The sequence below is a fragment of the Myripristis murdjan genome, chromosome 20 (assembly GCF_902150065.1).
Source record: "Myripristis murdjan chromosome 20, fMyrMur1.1, whole genome shotgun sequence".
NCBI classification, from domain to species: Eukaryota; Metazoa; Chordata; class Actinopteri; order Holocentriformes; family Holocentridae; genus Myripristis; species Myripristis murdjan.
The window spans coordinates 2,748,579-2,772,168 of record NC_043999.1 but is presented as its reverse complement, the minus strand read 5'-3'; the positions used below and the strand labels follow the sequence as shown (position 1 = coordinate 2,772,168).

The following is a 23,590-nucleotide window of genomic DNA, read 5'->3' as shown; positions in this document are numbered from 1 at the left end:
CAACACATATTGAAAGATGAAGTATTGAAGAGTAATTTCCATTCTAATTTTGATTTTGTTCATGAATAGTTTTTTGGCTACATTCCAAAGAAGACATGTTGTAAGTTGAGCTTTTTCTGTGTTGACAACACAGCAAAAAGGCTGATCACGCCTATTTCAAATGACATTTACAGGCCAGAGGAAAGGAGTAAAGACAAAATGAAAATAGCTATTGAGAGCTAAGAGATTACATATTTTAATAGAACAGGTTTGGATTGTTAAGATTTTTAAATATATATATGTATTTATCAACAAATCATGAAGTGGGCTTATTTGGAACACCCATGGGCTTAAAGGGTACATTAAGAACCCATTAAGCCCATGCCAGACTTTTGACATATTTTGACAAATTAAACAATAAAAACACTAAAAATTGGCATAAATGAATTATTGACACTTCAAATGAGACATTAGACTATCATTTTTGCTAAAACGTTCTCACTTAAATTGGGGCGGTATATATTAAAAATGTCTGAAAAGCAGATTTGGTGGGCTTAAGAGGGACACTTACCCTGCTTGTTCTCCTGGTCTCTTTGGAGCCTCTCAGCCTGAACACTAATAATTACACATTACAGAATTGTTACCTTTTTGATGTAATATTTCATGCATGAAAGGTTTAAAGAAATGAAGTGAGGACCAGCTTACCATGTTTTTCTTATTCTGTGTCCAGAAGATGAGTGATGGTGAGAAGGAAGAAGAGGGCAGAGCAGAGTCTCCAGTCTCCAGCTGTGTGTCTATGAAGAGTGACTGGTCTAAACCACATCCTCCAGACTTCAGTGATGAACCTGGACCTTCAGACACAAAGTGAGAGAACTGCTATACTGTTAACCAACCTGACAGAATATGAGTACATGAATCCTGCAGTCCACATGTGTTCTTGTGGCCTGTTGTAAAATGGTGTGTTTGTGCAGACTGGGGCCTAAACAGTCTTGGAGCTGCATCAGTTGGCTTTGACTGGAAAGCTGAGACTCTTGTGGATTAGTGATGAGTCGGTCGCGAACGAACCGGCTCTAAGAGCCGGCTCTTTGAAGTGAACGACGGGAGCCGGCTCCTGATTGGGAGCCGTTTTTTTTTTTTTTTCGGGAGCCGATTGGTTATTTTTTCTGCGAAAGCCGCACATGATTGGTCAAGATGTGGGGTGCCGTCTGTCTGCGCTGAGCGCTTCACCCCGGACCGGCAGTTACACACACATACACACACACACACACACACACACACAGCACACATGAACAGGAGGGAGGGAGACGAAAGAGAAAGAGCAAGGGGCCACAAGGAGAGACAACACAAACGCGCTGGAAAGGTGGAGTTAAGAAAATGAGTGACAGCAGGAAAAGGAGTACAATCTGGACCCATTTCAATGTTATTGACAATAGAAAGGCAGAGTGTAGAGTCTGCAAGAAAAATCGTCCTACCTCCGCGAAACGTCCTACCGTGTCCCTAAACCTAACCCTAACCCTAAGCTAACCCTAACCCTAACCTTAACCTTGTCAGAATATGCTTCTACATTAGGGAGGATGTTCTGACAATTGAAATTACCTTGTCAGAATATGCTTGGCTAGGTAGGATATCTCGACGGGTAGGAAGGATTTCCAGAACACCAACAACCTGCACAGGCACATGACAACTGTCCACCCTCAGTGCAACGGGAAGAAAAAACACAAGCAGTTTAACCTGATATTAATGAAGGTGAAGTGTGTCTACTGCAACTGTTGTTGTTGCTGCTGCTGTTGCAGTGTGTACAGCAATTCAATTCAACTGTAAATAGCCTAGTTAAAAGTTTGTTTTTGTATTTTATAATGTATTTTTTGTAGCACTATGTAGAGTGAATAAATAAAGGCATCTTTATATAATAAACAAAATAAATAAATAATTAAAAACGTAACGCATGTTTTTTTTTTGTTTTTTTTTTTTTACATTAGTTATTCATTTTGCGCATAATTTTACATTATTGTTGGTAATAAATTAATTTAAGCAACAAAAAAATCTGAAGAGCCGCTTGGGAGCCAAAAGAGCCGTCTCTTTTTAGTGAGCCGAGCCAAAAGAGCCGGTTCTCTAAAAAGAGCTGGAATTCCCATCACTATTGTGGATTCAATGACCAACATTTGATTCCTGTGTGATGATGTTGGCCCCCATAGCAGCCATTTCACTGCAGGCAGAGCATTTTGTCAAACTGGACGTCGCTATGTAAAATGACCTCTAGAATAATCAGTCTCATGAAACTTTACAGCCACAAACTAGAGGAGGATTGATAAAACAAAAATTGCAATAAATTGTGATATCGAATCTCAATAGTTTTAGAATCACAATACTAAAAAATTGTATTACATATTGAATCAGCACCCAGATATCATGATAGTATTGAATCGGGACACAAGCATATTGTCTCAACCCTACAGAACATGTAGGTTTCCATATTAAAACAGCTTATCCCAAATTCAGATGGACATACAAAGTGACAATGTGCAACTTCACATATTGTTTGTGCTACACTAATAATGACATGAGTTAAATGTTTTTATTTCCAGAGGTGTCCACCACAGACACAGAGCAGAGTCTGCAGTCTCCAGCTGTCTGTCTATGAAGAGTGACTGGTCCAAAGATGTTCCTCACAACTTCAGCACTGAGCCTGGACCTTCAAGCACAAAGTAAGAGTTCTGTTACACTGCAACAGTAGTAATTAAGTAAGTAAGTAAGTAGGTCTGTTCCACTGCAAGACTCCCAATGAAATGTGACATAATTTTATTTTTTATAGCAAGACTCCTGAGAACTTGCATGTTTAAATTAATATAAAGTTGTTTTTTTTACACTGCTGTGTCCTAAACTTAAACTCACAGTAGACATTTAGGAGCTGACAAGTCATATTCTGGATCTGTTTATCTTAAACATGCATTCTTACATTTTGGTCTTAAAAAAAAATCCAGGAAAAATGTTTCTCACATGAGCTGTTACAAACTGTCAGATGCTGTTACACAGCACATCCTGCACAGTCCACGATTTTCCAGAATTTTTGTGGAATGCTTAGAGGCATTTGGTGCCAAAATGATGTGTGTATTCCAAAATGCTTCAAACTAAACTTTTCCAGTATCAGAACAATTAAAATAAAAATGATTGCATCTTTGGCCAATATCTGTTGGGTTTCTGTAAAGTACCTTGAGATAACTTTAGTTATTATTTGATGCTATACAAATAAAATTGAATTGAATTTAATTGAATCTTCCTGTCTTTGTCCATCTCAACTGCTAACATTCCTCTGCCAGTATCAGTCAGTCATGTTGATGAACTGTTGTCTATTTGGCTTGATGCTGAGGTAACAAGCATTTGCAAACCGTCCACAGGTGTAGACACTGCTGATAGTCAGTGTCTATGTTCTGCAACACAATTTTTCAGTTTTAACTCTGCCATCTTTGTTTATCTTTGAAACACCTGTGTAAATGCTGTGATTAGTCTGGATCTTGCTAACTGTGCCTGACCTCAGGAGTTATCTGATCAGTTATAATTAATTTCCTTCATTTCCATAGGAAGAGGATTGGTGACACTGTGAGGGAGCAGCTGTCCTGCTGTGCTTTGTGTCAGGAGGTCCTGAGGGATCCAGTCTCCACCAGCTGTGGACACTGGTTCTGCAGACAGTGCATCACCTCAGACTGGGACCAGTCTGGTTCATCCAAACACTCTGCCTGTCCCCAGTGTGGAGAAAGATCCAGAACAAGACCTGGACTGCAGACACCCAGTCAAACCAGCACAGTGAACGGCGTTCTGCAGGAGGTTTTAGACGAGCATAAGATCAGTCTGAGGAGGAGATGTGAATTTGTGACAGAAGGAACTGCTGCAGCAGGAAGTGGAACCCCTCTCAACAGGATCTACACTGAGCTCTACATCACAGAGGGACGGAGGGAAGGGGTTAATACCCAACATGAAGTGTGGCAGCTGGAGACAACATCCAAGATGGTGACCCTCCATGACACTCCAATCAAGTGCCAGGACATCTTTAAACCCTTACCTGGCCAAGACACACACATCAGAGTAGTTGTGACGCAGGGCGTTGCTGGCATTGGAAAAACCTTCTCAGTGCAGAAGTTCACTCTGGACTGGGCAGAGGGCTTGGAAAACCAACATGTCAGTCTTGTGGTTTTGCTTTCGTTCCGGGAGCTGAACTTGATCAAAGATGAGCGCTACAGTCTTCTCCAGCTGCTCCGTGTTTTCCATCCAACATTACAGACGGTCACAGCAGAGAAGCTCGCCGTCTGTAAAGTCGTGTTCATCTTTGACGGCCTGGATGAAAGCAGGTTTTTATTGGATTTCCAGAACAATGAGGTCGTGTCTGATGTCACACAGACATCATCAGTTGATGTGCTGTTGACAAACCTCATCAAGGGGAATCTGCTTCCCTCGGCTCTCCTGTGGATAACTTCCAGACCTGCAGCGGCCCATCAGATCCCTCCTACATGTGTCGACAGGGTAACAGAAGTGCGAGGGTTCACTGACCTCCAGAAGGAGGAGTACTTCAGGAGGAGATCCAGTGATGAGGAGCTGTCCAGCAGAATCATCTCACACATCAAGGCATCCAGGAGCCTCCACATCATGTGCCACATCCCAGTCTTCTGCTGGATCACTGCTACAGTTCTGGAGCACATGTTGACTACAGACCAGAGAGGAGATCTGCCCAAGAGCCTGACTGACATGTACTCACACTTCCTGCTGGTTCAGACACAGAGGAAGAAGCACAAGTACGATGAGAGACATGACAGGAGTCAGCAGGAGCTGATGGAGACTGACAGGGAAGTTCTTCTGAAGCTGGGCAGGCTGGCGTTTGAACATCTGGAGAAAGGCAACCTGATGTTCTACCAAGAAGACCTGGAGGAGTGTGGTCTTGATGTCAGAGAGGCCTCGGTGTACTCAGGAGTGTGCACAGAGATCTTCAAAACAGAGTGTGTCCTCTTCCAGAGAAAAGTCTACTGCTTTGTTCATCTGAGCATTCAGGAGTTTCTTGCTGCAGTCTACATCTTCCACTGCAACAGAGACATAAGGCAACTCCCTCTCCTGGAAGAATGGGACTGGGAAGACAGTGATTCATCCCTGGATGATGAAGATATCTCTGGTGCTCCCCCTGTTACATGTGTGAAGTCTATAGTGCTGGACATATTCCTGGGAGAAAACTGGCATGAATATGGCTGCATTGGTCAATCCCTGGATGTCTTCCTGAAGACAGCCATGTCCAAATCTCTGGAGAGTAAAAATGGCCACCTGGACCTCTTTGTCCGCTTCCTTCATGGCCTCTCACTGGAGTGCAACCAGAGTCTTTTAAAAGAACTACTGGGTCAGACAGAGAGCAGACCTGAAAACATCCCGACAGTCATCAAGAACCTGAAGATGATGAACACCTTCAGTCTGTCTCCTATCAGAGGCATCAACATCTTCCACTGTCTGATGGAGATGAATGATGACTCGGTGTATCAGGACATCCAAGAGTTCCTGAAGTCAGAGAACAGATCAGAGAAGGAACTCTCTGGTATTGACTGCTCAGCTCTGGCCTACATGCTGCAGATGTCAGAGGAGGTTCTGGATGTGTTTGACCTGCAGACGTACAACGCCTCAGCAGAGGGACGACAGAGACTGATCCCAGCTGTGAGGAACTGCAGGAAGGCTCGGTTAGTCCTGATGTTAACATCAACATTATAAAACAGTTTAGAGCTCCATTTATAACTTCCATTACAATTACAATATATACACACATACAGATATAGATAGATTGACATGACAGAAATATTCATTGCTTTATTTGCAAATTCTGTCCATGCCAGAACAAATGATACTTTTAGTTTTCAGGTGGTTTTCTTTCTAGCTATCTCTGATAATAAAGAGTCATTCTGTTTAGCTGCACTAACTACTGTGACTCTACAGTTTAATGTGAATATGCTCACAGAGGCTCAATTCAAAACCAGCCGAGAGGCTTCAGGACTAAAGGCAAGTTCAGGGAATGGGAGAAAGTTACAACTGACACTGAAGTAGGGACTAGTGATGCTCCATGAGCTGCTGGCGACACTTTTTCTCATTTGATGAAAATGGAAATTTCACCACATACATTTAGGTCCATAAGTATTTGGACAGTGACACAACACTGATAATTTTGCCTTGTACACCACCACAGTGGATTTGAAAAGGAGTAATCAAAATGTGATTGAAGTGCAGACTTTCAGCTTTAATTTAAGGGTTGAACAAAAATATGACACTAATCGATGAGGAATTACAGCCAGTTTTATACATTGTCACCCCATTTTCAGAGGCTTAAAATTAATTGGACAAACTATACATAATATACATAACTCTAATTATAACAATTATATTCAATGTTTAGAAGAAATTCCTTTGCAGTGGATGACTGCCTGAAGTCTGGATCCCATAGATAACATCACCAAATTCTGAGTTTCCTCCCTTTAGATGCTCTGCTATGCCTTAACTGCAGCTGCCTTCAGCTGCTGCTTTGTTTTTCTTTCAGCCTTCAGTTTGGTCTTCAGCAGGTGAAAAGCAGCTCAGCTGGGCTGAAGTCTGGGGGCTGACTTTGCCAATATTCAAAAAATATTCCACTTCTTTGCTCTCAGTAACTGTTGGGTTGCTTTCACAGTATGTTTTGGGTCACTGTCCATCTGCACTGTGAAGCGCTGTCCTATCAGTTTTGTGGCATTTGGCTGAATCTGAGCAGATAGTATAGACCTATAAACATCAGAATTCATCCTGCTACTTCTATCAGCAGTCACATCATCAATAAATACTAGTGACCCAGTTCCACTGGCAGCCGTACATGCCCATGCCATAACACTGCCTCCACCATGCTGGACAGATGATGTGCTCTGCTTTGGGTCATGTGCTGTTCCTTTCATTCTCCACACCTTTCTCTTCACATCATTCTGGTACAAGTTACAGTGCCTTGCAAAAGTATTCACCCCTTTGGCATTTTTTGTACTTTGTAGAGCCATCCTTTTGTGGCAATCGCAGCTTCAAGTCGCTTTTGATAAGTCTTGCCACTGAGATTTATGCCCGTTCCTCAAGAGAAAACTGCTCCAGCTCCTTCAAGTTTGATGGTTTGCGTTTGTGAACAGCAATCTTTAAGTCTGACCACAATTGGATTGAGGTCTGGGCTTTGACTAGGCCATCCCAACACATTTATATGTTTCCCCTTAAACCACTCAAGTGTTGCTTTAGCACTATGCTTGGGGTCATTGTCCTGCTTGAAGGTGAACCTCCATCCTAGTCTCAAATCACTTACAGACTGGTACAGGTTTTGCTCAAGAATGTCCCTGTATTTAGCACATTCGGGGAGACATGCCTTCTCATTTTTAGCTGAAAGTAATGGCTTTCTTCTGGCCACTCTTCCATTAAGCCCAGCTCTATTGAGTGTACGGCTTATTGTGGTCCTATGGACAGATACTCCAGTCTCTGCTGTGGAACTCTGCGGCTCCTCCAGGGTTACCTTAGGTCTCTGTGCTGCTTCTCTGATTAATGCCCTTCTTGCCCAGTCCATGAGTTTTGGTGGGCGGCCCTCTCTTGGCAGGTTTGTTGTGGTGCCATGTGTGTATATATGTATATATATATATATATATATATATATATATATATGTGTGTGTGTGTGTGTGTGTGTGTGTGTGTATATATATATATATATATATATATATGCTATTAGTATATATACTAAACCGTTGATTTGGCTGTTCCTAAAGTTGTTGATATCTGTCTGATGGATTTTATTTGCCTTTTGAGCCTAATGATGGCCTGCTTCACCTGAATAGACACCTCTTTGGATCGCATGTTGAGGGTTCTGATAAACAGCTACCAGATGCAAATGCAAACACCTGGAATGAACTCCAGACGTTTTATTTTCTGAATTTGTCATGGAATAATGAGGGAAAAGTCACACCTAGTCATGAAGCTACTTTTTAGTCAAGTGTCCAATTACTTTTGAGCCTCAGAAAATGGGGTCTCAATGTATAAAACTGGCTGTAATTCCTAAAAGGTTAATGTCAAATTTTTGTCCAGCCCCATAAAATAAAGCTGAAAATCTGCACCTCAATCAAATCTTTTTTACTCTTTCAAATCCACTGTGGTGGTGTACAAGGGCAAAATTATTAGTACTGTGTCTCCGTCCAAATAGTTATGGACCTGACTAAACAATAATGAAGTTGTGTTCAAAGAAAACTTGCCTACAGGTGCTTTAAACAGCAGCAAGATGTTCTGCTGGTTGTCCACTGGTGTCTTAAGTGCACTTAGTTTCATGTAATTATTGTAAGGCCTACTGTTTTTTTTGTTATTTTGTTTGTTTGTTTGTTTTTCCAAATCAATGTGTGCCTTTATGAGTACAGTGGTCCCTCGCTATAACACGGTTCACCTTTTGCGGCCTCACAGTTTCGCAGATTTTTTTTAGTGTAATTTTGCATGCTTTTTTTTTTTTTACAGCATTGTGTTCTGCGTCCTGATTGGCTAAGGGAGAGCCCGCGCATTGTGTTCTGCGTCCTGATTGGCTAAGGGACTGTAGACCATTATCAATCAGTCTCCTCCGTGCCGTGTCTCCTGTACAGTACAGAATGCGTTCATTCTATAATACTGGACTTATTTTTCTACTAAGGTTTGAACTTTGAGAGTTTAAACGAGAGAAAAGTGAGAAAATGTTAATGCCTGTCTGAGAAAAGTGTATAAAGTGTGTAGTGAGGGGTTTTACAGCCTTAAAACATCTATAATATTTGTAAAAAAATAAAGCTGACTACTTTGCGGATTTCGCCTATTGTGGGTTATTTTTAGAACGTAACCCCCGCGATAAACGAGGGACCACTGTACACATAAAAGTTTTCCTTCTTGGGTTCTGCATATAGTGAATACTTTTGTGAACATTTTCATTATAATCATCATTACACTGTAGTGACTGGTATGCTCCACCTCTGCTAATAATTGTTTTATTAAATCTGTAATTGCAGACTGTCTGACTGTGGACTGTCAGAGACTCACTGTGAAGTCGTGGCCTTGGCTCTCAAGTCCAACCCCCATCTGACAGAACTGGACCTGAGTAAGAACAATGTGCAGGATTCAGGAGTGAAGCTGTTGTCTTCTGGACTGGAGAGTCCAAACTGTAGACTGAAGATCCTGAGGTCAGTCCATGTACTGTGTTTTACTGTTGCCGTTGCATATCTTCTCTGGAAGATCATGTGATTAAAAATAATGCACCGGTTTTTAATAAAACCTGTGTGATTGACTCTCCGCTTCTTACAGACTTGACAGCTGTGAACTGACAGAGAGCAGCTGTGCTTCTCTGGCCTCAGCTCTGAAGTCCAACCCCTCCCATCTGACAGAGCTGGACCTGAGTGACAACAAGCTGCTGGATTTCGGAGTGAAGCTGCTGTCAACTGGAATGAAGAGGCAACGTTGTAGGCTGAAGACTCTGAGGTCAGACATAATTTAGTCCTGCGGTGACGTACACACACTAGGGCATTAACGGAAAGGTTTAACCGTCGAAAGTCGAAAAAAGAAGGTGCCGATAGCAACAGACTTGTTATAAATATTATGTAAATATTTCAGTAATCATTGACATCTATGTAACAGCAGTATTAATGTCATCCATACCGTATCAGCAGTCAGATCTTCTCACTAGACCAGCATATCGCAAATACTGGGGCAGGACCAACCAGCTCTACTTATTTTTTCTAATCAAATGGCCAGTGTTTTCTGCTGTGCTGCTCTCTGTTCAGTTCAGTTCAGCTTGTGAGTTTATGGAAAGCCATTTGGTCCCTGAACCTGTTTAGCTTTACATCTGTAGGAGGTTTTCTTGATGGTCTATACTAACATTAAAATTCACACATGTGCATTATCTATTGCATATTGTGCAACTGGATTTTCCTATTTATTGTATAATATTAGAAGAGCTTTAACAATCAGTTCAGGATACAGGGAGAGAGTATAAAAAACATCTGATTAGAGTAAGTTAGCAGCAGGCTAACCATCACCTCCTCTGGATTTGTTGATGCTAGTTTCCCAAAAGCTGTTATGGTAACTTTCTTCTCTGTAACTTACTTATTTACTAACTGAAAGTTATATATAAGTTTGCCCAGGGAAAACACTGAGACACTATCATTTTTCAGCAGGATTTCTAGGTATAATGTCCCATACATGCATGCTCTTTTTCTCTCTTCAGATTGAGGTCTTGCAGCTTGTCAATGACTTACTGTGCTTCTCTGAAGTCCCGTCTCTCCCATCTGACAGAGCTGGACCTGAGTGGAAATGGTCTAATGGCAGCCTCCCCACTTAAAACAGTGTCATGCACTAACCAACATCATCTCGGGTGAGAAAAAAATAATGTATCACTGGCACAGTTCTTACCGGGGAACTTAAGGGGAACTTAAGGGGAACTTAAGCAACCAACCAGACAATGAAATTTTTGAGAAACACAACGGATCAACACGAGGTGTGTTGTTAGCTGGTGTTTGAGGTGACCTGCAGATGATGATGATGATGATGATATGTTCATCTCTACAGGACAAATGATAAAAAAATCCTTAATCCAGACAACAGCCTTAGACAATGTGAGTACTGACACAATATGAACATGCTGTATACATCTGCTACTTTTTATTTGAGCTATTTCTATTCCATGAACATGCTGAAACCTACTGACCGTCATACTGACAGCTGATTAACTGGGTCTCAGTAAATAATGATTTCTGACGTCTGTTGTGTGTCTTCTCATCAGATGCCCGTCATCTCACACTGGATCCAAACACAGCAAACAGAGAGCTCCGTCTGTCTGAGGACAACAGGAAGGTGATGAGAGTGAAAAAGCAGCAGTCGTATCCTGATCACCCAGACAGATTTGACCTGGAGACTCAGGTTCTGTGTAGAGAAGGTCTGACTTGGCGATGTTACTGGGAGGTTGAGTGGAGAGGAGAGGTTGATATAGCTGTGACTTACAGAGGAACCAGAGGAGGTGTGTTTGGACTCAATGATCACTCCTGGAGTCTGTGGTGCTATGATTGCAACTACACAGCCGTTCACAACAGTGAGTCCACCAGTATCTCTGTCTGTCCCCATGGATCTCGTAGAGTAGCAGTGTATCTGGACTGCTCTGCTGGAACTCTGTCCTTCTACAGAGTCTCTTCTGACGGACTGACACTCCTCCACACCTTCAACACCACATTCACCGCTCCTCTCCACCCTGGGTTTGGGTTGTGGTCTCCTGGTTCTGGTGTGGCTCTGTGACCAATTTCTGTCTTGCTTTAAAATAATTTGGGTCATTTTCTGTGTGGCTGTCTTTTGTTTGACTATATCTGTTGATTGGAACTTTTCTTTGGCAGCTATGCATTCTCCCTAGTTGTCTGATATTTTAATTATCGGTCGCAGTGGCTTGAGTCATATTTTATCTGCCTTGGGAGAAAGTTTAATCTAGATTGGTAATGCAGTTTAAGCCCCTTCCTCTTTCCTGGTTGGTTCTTTATGATTATTGATTATTGAAGTAATGACAGACACCAGTGCCCCCAAATGATTTTTTTTTTTTTTGCCAGGGGCCCCCAGATATCACAGGTTGGTCCTTCGTACTGATGATTCCACCGGGAGATTTTCATGTACATCCAACTCTGACTTTGGGAAAATGAACAGGATTTTTACTTCCAGAGTCTTGGCTGCCTAAAGTAGCCCCATCTACTCAGTCCAATTTGTGTTTGTGTTGTTCAGAGCTGAGTGGCATGCAGCGTGCGCGGCTGCTTTGTTGTCACAGTTAAACACCTGCAGCCAAAGTTCATCATCCTATGAAATATTACAACACTAACCAGGAAGTCTGCTTCCTAACTTCTAATGGAGTTAATATTCTACAGATGCATGATTAAAGCTCACAGATGGTAAACTTCACTTGTGAGCTCTCAATAAGGTTTTATTCTAAGATCAGGGATAATTGAAAACTACATTAAAGGAGATTAAAGAAGTGAATATGTATCTGCTGACAGTGTGAAAAAATGCTGCTTGGGGAACATTTTAAAAATACAACCTCAAGTTTAAGACTGGGTTGCATTCATTTATTAAACTACATGAAACCGTTTTAACATTAAATTCTGTTGCACCAAGCTTAACAACTTTCAAATGCAGGATTCCGTTTAACCCTCAGTTTAGTTTTTACTCTAAACTGAGACTTTAAACTCCAGTTAAGTCCAGCAAACTGTTCCCTGCTTTGCTCTTTCTGGATGCCTGTTCAGACTACACAAATTTAGCCCGATTTTAACATGATGGACACGTAGTGACAAATTTCCAGAGTCTGGGACGCCCCATGACATCCTGACGGAAAGTTTAGCCTGTCAGAATTTTTTGTGTTTTTTTTGCCTAGTTTGACATCTCCTGTGACGAGTTTGTTGATTTTTGACTAATAGGAAGACAGAGCACTCTCACGGAAACAGAAGAAAAGGACCCTGTTCTGACACACACACACACACACAAAGAGAAAGAAAGAAAGGAGGCTTTGAAACGTCTTTGCAGAGACAGCCCATCCTGTCCTCCTCTTAATACCCAAGAACGAGTCCACAGGCGATTTGTCTTTTTTTCATTTTTGCTTTCCAAACAGAAGACTGTCAGCATCATACACAGTGTTTCATCATACACAGTGTTTCTGTAGACATGACTGACAGTTTCTTGACCCTCCTCCCCGACGCCAGATGAACTCAGGGAAGCGTTAGGAGCAGCAGCTGCTCCTCTCTTTGTTGGCCTGCTGGCCTTCTCTTGAGCTGCCATGATGGTTGAGGAAATCGTCTGCTAGTCAGAGCAACTCCTCACTGCAGCGAGCAGCGCTTGCCGGGCTCTTGTGGACGTCATTTCAGGTAGATGTGTCATCTGCAGTTAAACACACACAGTCAGTCTGTGGCCTTTACAGCTTGATTTTTCACAGTATTCATGGAATATTACCATCATCATCATCTTCTGCCAAAGCTATATCTATTACTCTGTTCTTTTCCTCTGTTTCTACATTTTTACCTTCATCTTCATCTTGTACATATTTGTTTTTTACTGTCTGCTGTTTGTTTTTCAGGTGATTGCTTGGTTTGTCATTGCAGTATTTGTTTTGCACTTGTTTTAAACTGCCTGTTTTGTACTCCCGTTTTTTTTACTTTACTGTAATGCACTTTGAGCTACACCCTGTATGAAAGGTGCTGTATAAATAAAGTTTATTAGCATATTAACAATAGAAGCACAACTGTGTTACTAGCAACGATGTGTAATTTGTGTAAAGATTTTTTCCCCTGCAACTTGAGGCCACTGGGAATTACATTACAGCAAGCCGACCTCACAGAGACAGTTCAGCATACACACACTCCTAAAGCAGTTTAATCAAAAGCAGAAAATAATTCAAAATAATTCAGAAAAGGATTGATTTTAAATATATATATATATATATATATATATATATATATATATATATATATATCTCAACGGTAAGTAAAGAAGAGCTAAGGGGTCGGTATTTAGTGTTAGTGTATGTTTATGTTAACAATATGTTAAATTACTATTATTTTAAAAATGTAAATTACTTATCAAACAGACCTAACAATTCAGCTACCAATGAATGAGCAGTAGTATGCATGTGATAACAGATTGAAAACTAAGCCGAAGTGATACCTCTTCTCTGAATAGACAAGCCAGGCCAGTGTGCTGCTGTTAGCCAGTGAAAATAAAGCGGAGTGGCCCCTCTTCATATTGTTACACAATCTATGTCTGTGCGCTGCTGTAGCCTGGAAATCCCGGTAAAATAAGACAGTCGCCTAAAAAGTAATTTGTTTTTAGACCACTTTCACTTGTTTCAAGATCATTTTTCTTGTTCCACTGGCAGTTTTTTTTTTTTTTTAACTTTCTGAACTGTGTTTTAAAAACAAACAGCTAGCTAAGAGGATGGCTGGGAAAGTGGAAATTCGAGGGAGGTCGGTTGGTTTGACAAGATCCTTTAATTCACACGTCAGCGGGCAAATACTCCCCGCAAACACACACGCCGCACAGATCGGCAGCGTGTGTGAGCTTGTCGTATACCAATCACATAGCAGTCAAACTAAACTGCAATTTCACTTCCACTACCAGGATGACGATTAACACACACACTAGCGAAGAAACCGAAACACAAAACAAAATCCTCTAGGAAGGGAATTTCTCGGCTCTGTTCTTCCTCTTTGGCAGTTTTGGCAGCGACTTCCAGTGCACTCTTGTTGATACAGCGCCACCACATCGGCGCAATGCTGCAACTGCAGTTAAAATGACAGCCATCTACCACGGCGCTTGTCAGAAAATAACAATTTTCCCGACGTCAGAGTTTTGAGAGCAGGGGGCGGCACGAAATTAGGCTGAAGCGGCCGCCTCGTAATTTTATATGCAGGAAAAACCCTGTTTAATTTCTATAATAAAGAGAATGAAATGCCTCAGTAGAGTCAGCAGCACGGACAGTACCTGTGCTGAGGCAGATTCAGCACCACGGACAGTACCCGTGCTGAGGCAGATTCAGCACCACGGACAGCACCCGTGCTGAGCAGATTCAGCACCACGGACAGTACCTGTGCTGAGGCAGATTCAGCACCACAGACAGTACCTGCTGAGGCAGATTCAGCACCACGGACAGTACCTGTAAGATTTTCCACAGAGATGTGCAGCTATAACTTTGTTCTTGTTATTAATGTGTTATTGTTATCAGTTATTAATTAGCCTATTAATCATTATTAATTTGTTCAGTCTTTATGAGTGTCTTAGGCCACTGATTTAATAAATTTGTCCTTCGTTTGCATCTGTACATTGAACATTTAATAAATCAACACATCTGTGAAAACTGTCGTCTTTATTTCAGGAGTAAATTGCCTGAAACAGCCTGAAAAGGTGATTAGCAAAAGCCCCCGAAAGGTGGGGTTGAAATGATATAACTGTTCAGCCTTAATGTGACTGCTTACTGTCGTTACTTTTGCTGCTTAGCCACATTAATCACTAACCCTAACCCTAACCCAGCTGAAATAAAACATCTGCCGGTGAGTTTATGAAAAGACAGATGTTTGTTCTGGACACTGGAAAGCAGTAGACTGTATTTAAATGTAACTGATAATATAAGTTGGTTGTAGATAAAGATCAGCTGTGCTGCTGAGTCACTGTCATGGCACCTGTTGGATTAAAAATGACTGAGAAGTTGGCAGAAGTAACAATCAGTCCATGAAAAAAATATTTTTTCCAGCGGATATTCTGATTGAGCTAGCAAAGCAGTTTGTGTTGCTGTGTGAGGTATTTATTCAGTTTGGGTAATCACGACATCTAGAAAACATGATAAGCGCAAGTTGACAAGGACTAGTTACAGTCAGACTCGTGTATTTCCGCTGAAACAGAGAAAATACCGGTACAAACTTTTTCATTTTGAGAGCGAAATGCCCACAGTATGAACACATTTTGATTATGCATTTTATTTTGTTGGCAATAGCTGTATAATTGCATTACTACACTCGAGGGTGTGCTTGACCGTCATTACTGTCATGACAGTGATGCGGCGATGAAAAGAATTGTTAGCTGCTGCCGCCACCAAATAACTCCAATAAACATGAAGAACCTTAGCACTTTAAAGAACCACAGAAAGTGTGAGGAACCAGCCCCTAAAGAGGTTCTTCAGCTGCTGATGGTTGAATCAGTGAACAAAAAAAATAAAAAAATAAAATAAATTAAAAACAAAATATATATATATATATATATATATATATATATATATATATATATATATACATATATACGTATATATATATTTCTAACTTTCCCCCATATACGGCGCCCCTGCCTGAACCTTGGCCTCTCCTCTGACCAGAAACTAATAAACTCGGCAGAAATGTGGACGCGCGAACACACACACACACACACACACACACACAACCATTCCCATCCTAATTAAGACATGAGCAGAAATTGTCCACATGCTGTCCACATGGAGACATTACAAAACCAACAGCACTTCAGTAACCATGTCACATTTTAAGCAATCCTCTCTACATGCACATAAAACCCAGATTATGTACAACCCCATGCTGACACACACACTGTACACTGTACACAGCTGCTTCTATAACCATATTTGCTAGATGCTTATGTTTAAAAAAAACAAATAAATAACTTGCTGGCTTGTACCCAATATTAGAGTCTTTAGCTGCCTTTTAAAACTTGCTCTGCATGTTGCCTGAGGGATTAAATCTGGCAGATTATTTATTCCACAGAGAGGTCCATGCATGGGACGCTGGTTATTAGGCTAATGTTTACATATTCCTTTGTTTAAAAATAGAATAAATTACTAAAATGCTTCAGGGGGATTCACGGGCCTGTATAGACTTGAGACGGGGCTGTAGCGCCCCCTAGCCCCAGTGTAGTGCCATGCCTGCATTACACACACAATGAAGACATTAGGATTAATTCCCACAGGAGACGTGGATCCAGAGCTCAAATCCCAGACGAGTTTAAACATGTTTGAAACCACATCTGTGTTTTGCCAAGCTGAAGTGAAAGTGTTCTCTCGCTGCCTTGTCACTCTGCCGCTCATCAGTTTTTTTGTTGTTTTTTTTTTAAGATGAAACCAAACATTCAGGGTCCAGCTAGGACACATGAAATCAGAGTGAGTTGTTACATAATCTGGACTTCATGTGTGTTTTTTCACACACGTCTATTATCTCACAGACTGGGATTAGAAAGTTTGCTGGATGACTGGAGAAGGTGAAGCTGTACTCTGGTGTTAATGACTTGAATCTGTAAAAAAGGCTGAATGTTAGGTAACCCTAACCCTAACCTAACCCAGTTTAGCTTAGGGCCTCCAAAAGCTTAGCAGCGGCCCTGCGTCAATCAACGCACGGCTTTGCATTCATCCAGTTAAACACATTCTTCCACATACAGACAAGGTGGGGATTCAGAACCTGATCCACAAAGCTGTTTTTCTATTTAAATGTTGAGGTGTTTGATACATGCTTCAGAAAAGGACAATTCGACACAATATGATATAGCTTACATTTTTATCCTGACTGAGGATCAAAGTTTTCCCATTAACAAGAAGTTGATTAAGATGCAGATGAAGCATCATAATAATCATAATAAAATTTTTAAAAAGATCACAGTTGTAATATTTATGATAATAGCTGTTTGGCAAACTTTAACACTGAAAGTGCAACAAATAAAAGCACACGCACACAAAAATAAATAAATAAATGAATGAATGAATGAATAAAAATCTTTCACTAATTTTCATAGGTCAGAACAAGTGGCCATTGCCATTTTTCCAAATGTGACTGAGCCAGTTTGTTCCACCGTAATGACAGGATTATTCTGAAGATTATAAAGAGTCCTTGGCTTGGGAATCGTCAGTGTGTGATAATGCTTCTGCTGATGTGATGTGTAAATAAACCATTTTGATGAATCTACTGTAAAAACCTTGTAAAACAAAGAAGATACTCGTATAGCACTTGTAAAGGTTTGTTACAACCCTAAAGATGGGAAACGTCTAGGGAATTAAGGGAAGCAACAAAGGTGGATGTACAGTCATGTACAGCCGTTTATTTGTAGTAACTCGGGGTAAATAAAGAACACAATGAAGGAAATGCAGGGGAATGGATATACAAGACAGAGCAAAATACACACACAAAAGACACGATACTAGCCTGCTCTGTAACAAAAGAAATACTAACCTACCTGGTCCGCCGTTCAGCTTCTCTTGAAAACAGCTGAGGGCGTAAACAAAAAGAGCCTACCAGGCTACACTAAACTTACCTGCGTAAAACAAATTTACATTTAAGCCACCACTCAAAACCTGAACACAGCCAAATAAAATACAAGATCAGGGGCTAGAAGAACAAATCAATTCTGATGCCAAAATAAATTGCACAGCTATCAACACAAAGGCATCCACTTAAATACCGCTTGTCAAACACTCGAGTAAACCAAAGTTTACAATTTTACTAGTTAACCAGGAGTTAACAGCAAACAAAAGAACGCGTGCAAGTTACACAAATCAACAATTCCAAAACACAAGTGCAAGTACAAAGTACCGAGTCACAAAGACCAAGGCAGACTGCTCAGGATAAATCACAGGAGCCGACAAAGGATGATTCGTCCTGCGTGGATTGGACCAGCGGCAATTGAGAGGCGGGGCAACCAGCAGGTGGGCAGTAAGGTGCAATTGGGAGTCAACAGCACCGGAGGGCGTGGACTCGAAGGGGGAATCCCGGGGATGCCGTGACATCATATCATTCATAAAATACAACTGACACAAGGAAAACTCACCACAATGAACAGAAACTAACAAGACAAATGGGCGAAATATGCAATGAATGAATGAATTATGTAAAACAAATGATGAATAAGAAGGGAGCCATAACAAGGTTAATGTTTTATTTCAATACCAGTGTGATTATTGGGCTGTGTAGATGGCACATGTTTACTAATTCAAAGACTTCCCAGTAGCAGAAATGTTTTTTTTTTTTTTCTAACCCTAACCCTAACCCTAACCCTACTTTCCGGTTATATTGAATGCAGCATAACTACCAGCTACTATGACTAAATGTGAATTGCTTCATTTTGGGTCAAAGAAATATTAGGTTAAATAGCTTTATTATTAACTGATACAGTAAAGAAGTTGATCAAATTTGTGCACAGAAATGTGACCCCCTGGACGTCAGGAAATCTCACTGGACAACAGCGTCATCCGTCACGCGCTGCATTGATGATTAGATAAATTCAAATTGGGTTGACCGTTAGTGCACTTTAACTACGAGAAATGGAGTTTAAAAAAATACTACAGGTCCTTTTAAAAGAAGGTAAGCACCATCTTTGTTGTGTTTGTTTGTTTGTTTGTAATTTGAGTTTAATATTGTCACATTAACAAGGTCAGTATTTATGTTGGTTCTCATACTTTTTGAAGAATCTGGTCCGCAAATGCTAACATTAGCTAGCCTACAGCCTGGACCGCACTCGGCTGAGAGCCGTGTTTATTCTAACGCTGGCTACGGCAGCAAGGTCACATTAGGGCAGAATTACCTTAATTTTCATGACAGTTGTTTCACGATAATTTCAGTGTTGCACCAGTTAGTACGGCCTGAAAGTAATCACTTTTTACAGTGTGTCAGCATGTTTTCATAGATCAAAAACCAGGTCACAAGAAAAATGGAACACAGTAAAAAAAATAAATAAATAAATAAATAAATAAATAATAAATAAATGTGTTGGGGATGGACGAACCTCTCTCGCTGGAGGCTTCGCGGATGAAAGAGGAATTCAACGATTTCATTGTCAATATTATTATTATTATTGTTGTTATTATTATTATTATTATTATTATTATTATTATTATTTTATTTTTTTTATTTTTTTATTATTATTTTTTTTATTGATTGATTTATTTTTTTTTTTGCCTGTCACTTACAAAATGACAAGTGTAGCGTGGCTAGCTGCTGCAGCCTGTGTTTTCCGCGGCGGGGCTGGTCACAGTTTCTCTGGCTGCCCCCGTCCTGGACTGAGGCGCCACTCCCGTTGTGAAATGATCCACCCGTAGCGATCATATCCCCGGTCATGCCAGCAGTTATAACGCCTCCAGCTGTGTTGTCCGAGGCACTGTCACGGACGAAACTGAAAGCCACCAGCAAAACTGAAACTTACCCGAGTCAGACCAAGCCAGGACAGAGCAGGGAGAAGGATCATGAGGCTCACACATTGAATGGGATTTTGCTCCCCTCAAAAACGGCGGGGGGGGACATGTTTAGCCATGTTGGTCATGCCAATCAATTGACAATCCTTACAATTTATTTCTCATTGAAAAGGGCACTAATCAGGCTTTCTAACGGTATGAAAGACAACACCAATCGGTATTGTTAAATGGGAGAAATGATCAACTGAAAAAATATTGCAGGGGATTTTGTCAAAAAAAAAAAAAAAAAAAAAAAAAATTGGTCGCTTCCCACACAATTACTGGTGTCACTCATTCCAGAAATGTACACGTTGTATCTCATTGGAAAGAGGACGAATGAGGCTTTACAACGGTATAAGATACAACACTATTGGGTATAAATAAAGGGGAGAAATTATAGATTGAAAAAGCGGTGCAGAACTTTTTTTGCCTAGTATATTTATTTATTCATTGATTCATTCATTGCACATCCATACGTGACAAAAGCTTGCCTCACTGCAGCCTAAGGTGACTGTTTTGCAGACAGACAGACAGACAGACATGACAAAAACAACCTTTGCCACTTCCTTGGGAGAGATTTTAACTAACAGCGGTGCTCCCTGGATTTGCTTTTCTGTAAAGTCTCTTGCAAAGTCCTGTGTCGGACAGAGGACAGGGGGTGCTGCGGGGGACTTGGGTGTGGCAGGCTGCTCTGGCGTTTGCTCAGCCTCTTTGAAACTGTCAGAGTGTGATTTTAAATGCTTGAAAAGATTACTGGTGTTACTGCTGTGCGGCAGCTGTGTCTTTTTTTTCCACAACTTGTGCTTCTTGATGTGTTTTTATCAGTGGCTGAAACTACGCTGCGTTTTCTCGTCTCCATCCTCTCCATGATTCTGTCTGTCGGACGGGGAAATGTACACGCCCGATTCTAATATGTCATTAGTTTTCCGTCATGTGACACGGGCCAGTTTACAGATGCGGGCTGTTTATTTACGAAAACATTATCAGAAAGTACCGAAAACGTTTGGAATTGTTGCAGTGATCAACGTTTTGTTTTTTATGTAACTTTTTATCGATATCTTCAAAAGGAATTGATGCCAAATGAGTAACTTGTGAGTATCGAAATATCGATCTGCCCATCCCTATCAGACTCCATTTTGACGCGACACGGCTCAAACTGAAACAGTTGATTATACTTCTCTATATATATTTTAAAACAACAACAACAAGGCAACGTCTACTTACCGGGAGAAGGTGAGTGTTAAAGAGGAGGGAGACTAGTGCAGAGCGGAGTTTAGTGTTCCTCTGACTGCCACTGAGCTATATTTATGAAGGGGATATGTTATTCGAAACTATGAGTTTTTACTTCTGTGTTTTTAACATTGTATGTCGGATAACTTTGGTTTGAAAGAACACACATTGTTCTGACCAAACTGAAGTTTTCGAGTTAATACATGGTGACCACTACAAAACATGAACACTATTTAATACTTGTTCTCCTGGTGTCTTTGGAGCCTCTCAGCTTGAGTACTAATAATTAAACATGACAAAATTGTTAACTTTTTGATTTAATAATTCATGCATGAAAGGTTTAAGGAAATTAAGTGAGGACCAGCTTACCATGTTTTTCTTATTCTGTGTCTAGAAGATGAGTGATGGTGAGAAGGAAGAGGAGGGCAGAGCAGAGTCTCCAGTCTCCAGCTGTGTGTCTATGAAGAGTGACTGGTCTAAAGCACAACCTCCAGACTTCAGTGATGAACCTGGACCTTCAGACACAAAGTGAGAGAACTGTTGTTCTGTAAACCAACCTGACAGAATATGAGTACATGCACTCTAAAAACACTTGGGTTATTTCTTTAACCCAATTCCTGGGTTACTTGTGTTGGGTTACATTTCTTGGTTATTTTTCCAGAGCCACAACCATTTCCTGGGTTATAAGGATTTTATTTTGACCCAATTTGTGGGTTTTTCGAGTTGGGTAATATTTCTGGGTTATTTTTTCTGAGAGTAACCCATTGTTGGGTCAGAGACTTGGGTTTGATTGATTGATTGCTTATTGATTGATTGATTGAATACTTTACAAACAGTTTGCAAAAAAAAAACAACAAAAAACAACAACAACAACAGAGAGGTACAGTTTCATACAAAAGGATGCTAAAGTGATAAACCTAAGCACTATGGCTTGTTTCCATTGGGGTCCTGTGTATTAAATTGACCGAAACTTAATTTATATATATTTTTTCTTGTCATATTCATGTTTTCTTGTAGGGGAGTATTTTATTGAATTATAGAAATATATTTTATAATATGAGCTAACATATATATATATATATATATATATATATATATATATACTGTATATCAGTGGCGAGCGGTGACGTTTTTGTGTAGTCATGCTGTGGTCCCAATTTAATGCGAGCGCCCGCGAGGGCGCGAGCTTGAAAATTTTGGGGCATTTATTTATTAATAAAAACGCATAATATGGTTTTTAACTATACTACATCAACTCGACAACTCGATTTTGATAGACACGCGTGCGCATTTTGCCCTAATGTTACCAACAACAATGTGTTGCAATTTACAGTGTAAATGAAAGCGGGAATTATTAGAACGGACGGATGATGCAGTAATAACCAGTTACAGAGTCGAGCAAATGACACATGAATGTGCTCACAATGTTACCAACAAAATGTTGGACTTTACCATGAGATCGGAACTATTGGGACGTGCCACGGGGTGAAAACACACAGCAAACACACAGCAATGTCACCAGCTAGCCTACATGGTCAATGAAATGACACACAAACATGCCCAGCTGCCCATCGGGCAACGCACCAAAGTGATAAACGTCAGAGAACACCTTTTTCATAACACCTGCAATAGCCTAAATCAATGAAACATGCCAGGTTACTCAATTGAAGTTGTATTTTCACCCATTTTGATTGGCACGATGCAGATGAAAGAACAAACTAATGTTAACGTTCCCGTGCTAGCTAGCCAGCTAACGACGTTAACGGTAGCTAGCTGTCAAGTGAATGACTTGCTGTTGCCCCTGAACATTTCAAGCGAGCTGCTACGTAGCTGCTCGTGTTGCGCATGCGTCTTCTGAAAAGCTGCTTCGCAGGCAGCTTATTTTCCATTCAAAACGCCAGCAGGAAACACCGGCTACAACACTACTGTGAATACTCGGAATCACAGAGCGCATGCGCGCGACAAGCTGTCACCTTTCCAGCATTTCGCTAGTAAATTGAGATAGATACGTGTATATAGGCAGCGGTTTGCAACCAAAATGATAGAAATAGGGTATATTATAAAATGACACACTAGGAGACCAACATTTTAAAGATTTTAATTGAAGGGCTTGGGCATGCGCCGCATTTATAGCTTATTATGACCGCTCGCCCCTGCTGTATATATATATGTGTGTGTGTGTGTGTGTGTGTGTGTGTGTGTGTGTGTGTGTGTGTGTGTGTATGTGTGTGTGTGTGTGTGTGTGTGTGTATATATATATAGATAGATAGATAGATAGATTGTAATGCAATACAACACTAATTCTAACTATAAATAAGTTAAAAGTGGTTCTTTAATATAGATTACATTTTGGGTAGGGGATTAAAAAAATAATAATAACAAATAACCAACTTTGCTTATATTGACTACAATCCTGGGTCATGTTAAATAAAAAATTGGGTTATTTATTTAACCCAGATTATGGGTCAAAATGCATAACCCAATTTCTTGAGTCAAAATAACACAGCAAGTAGTTGGACCCTTTTTGACCCAGGGGTTGGGTTAAAGTTGGGTTATTTTTTAACCCAGCAGTTTTTAGTGTGTGAACCCTGCAGTCCAGATGTGTTCTTGTGGCCTGCTGTAAAATGGTGTGTTTGTGCAGACTGG

At 40.6% G+C, this 23,590-nt stretch overlaps 2 protein-coding genes across 2 annotated transcripts in view; both read left to right on the top strand.

Moving 5' to 3' along the window:
• Positions 1-2,616: 2,616 nt before the first annotated feature.
• On the top strand, positions 2,617-11,271 carry LOC115379181 (NLR family CARD domain-containing protein 3-like). Its single transcript, XM_030079901.1, has 8 exons — positions 2,617-2,684; positions 3,558-5,134; positions 5,189-5,684; positions 9,000-9,170; positions 9,292-9,465; positions 10,211-10,357; positions 10,552-10,598; positions 10,766-11,271. The coding sequence occupies exons 1-8, from the start codon at positions 2,617-2,619 to the stop codon at positions 11,269-11,271; spliced, it is 3,186 nt and encodes a 1,061-aa protein (XP_029935761.1).
• A 9,658-nt stretch (positions 11,272-20,929) lies between these two features.
• LOC115379179 (NLR family CARD domain-containing protein 3-like) overlaps positions 20,930-23,590 on the top strand; it is a 30,933-nt gene continuing 28,272 nt past the window's right edge. Inside the window, exons 1-2 of the mRNA XM_030079900.1 lie at positions 20,930-20,947; positions 21,339-21,472. Of these exons, the coding sequence (XP_029935760.1) occupies positions 21,342-21,472 (131 nt within the window). The 5' untranslated portion in view covers positions 20,930-20,947; positions 21,339-21,341. The remainder of the gene's footprint in view (positions 20,948-21,338; positions 21,473-23,590) is intronic.

What these genes read in the sequence shown, in the direction of transcription:
- LOC115379181 (XM_030079901.1), top strand. Translation starts at nt 2,617, where the DNA reads ATGAAGAGTGACTGGTCCAAAGATGTTCCTCACAACTTCAGCACTGAG. An exon ending in TGTAGACTGAAGATCCTGAG is followed by an intron (nt 9,171 to 9,291) that starts GTCAGTCCATGT and finishes CGCTTCTTACAG; the next exon opens with ACTTGACAGCTGTGAACTGA. An exon ending in TGTAGGCTGAAGACTCTGAG is followed by an intron (nt 9,466 to 10,210) that starts GTCAGACATAAT and finishes TTCTCTCTTCAG; the next exon opens with ATTGAGGTCTTGCAGCTTGT.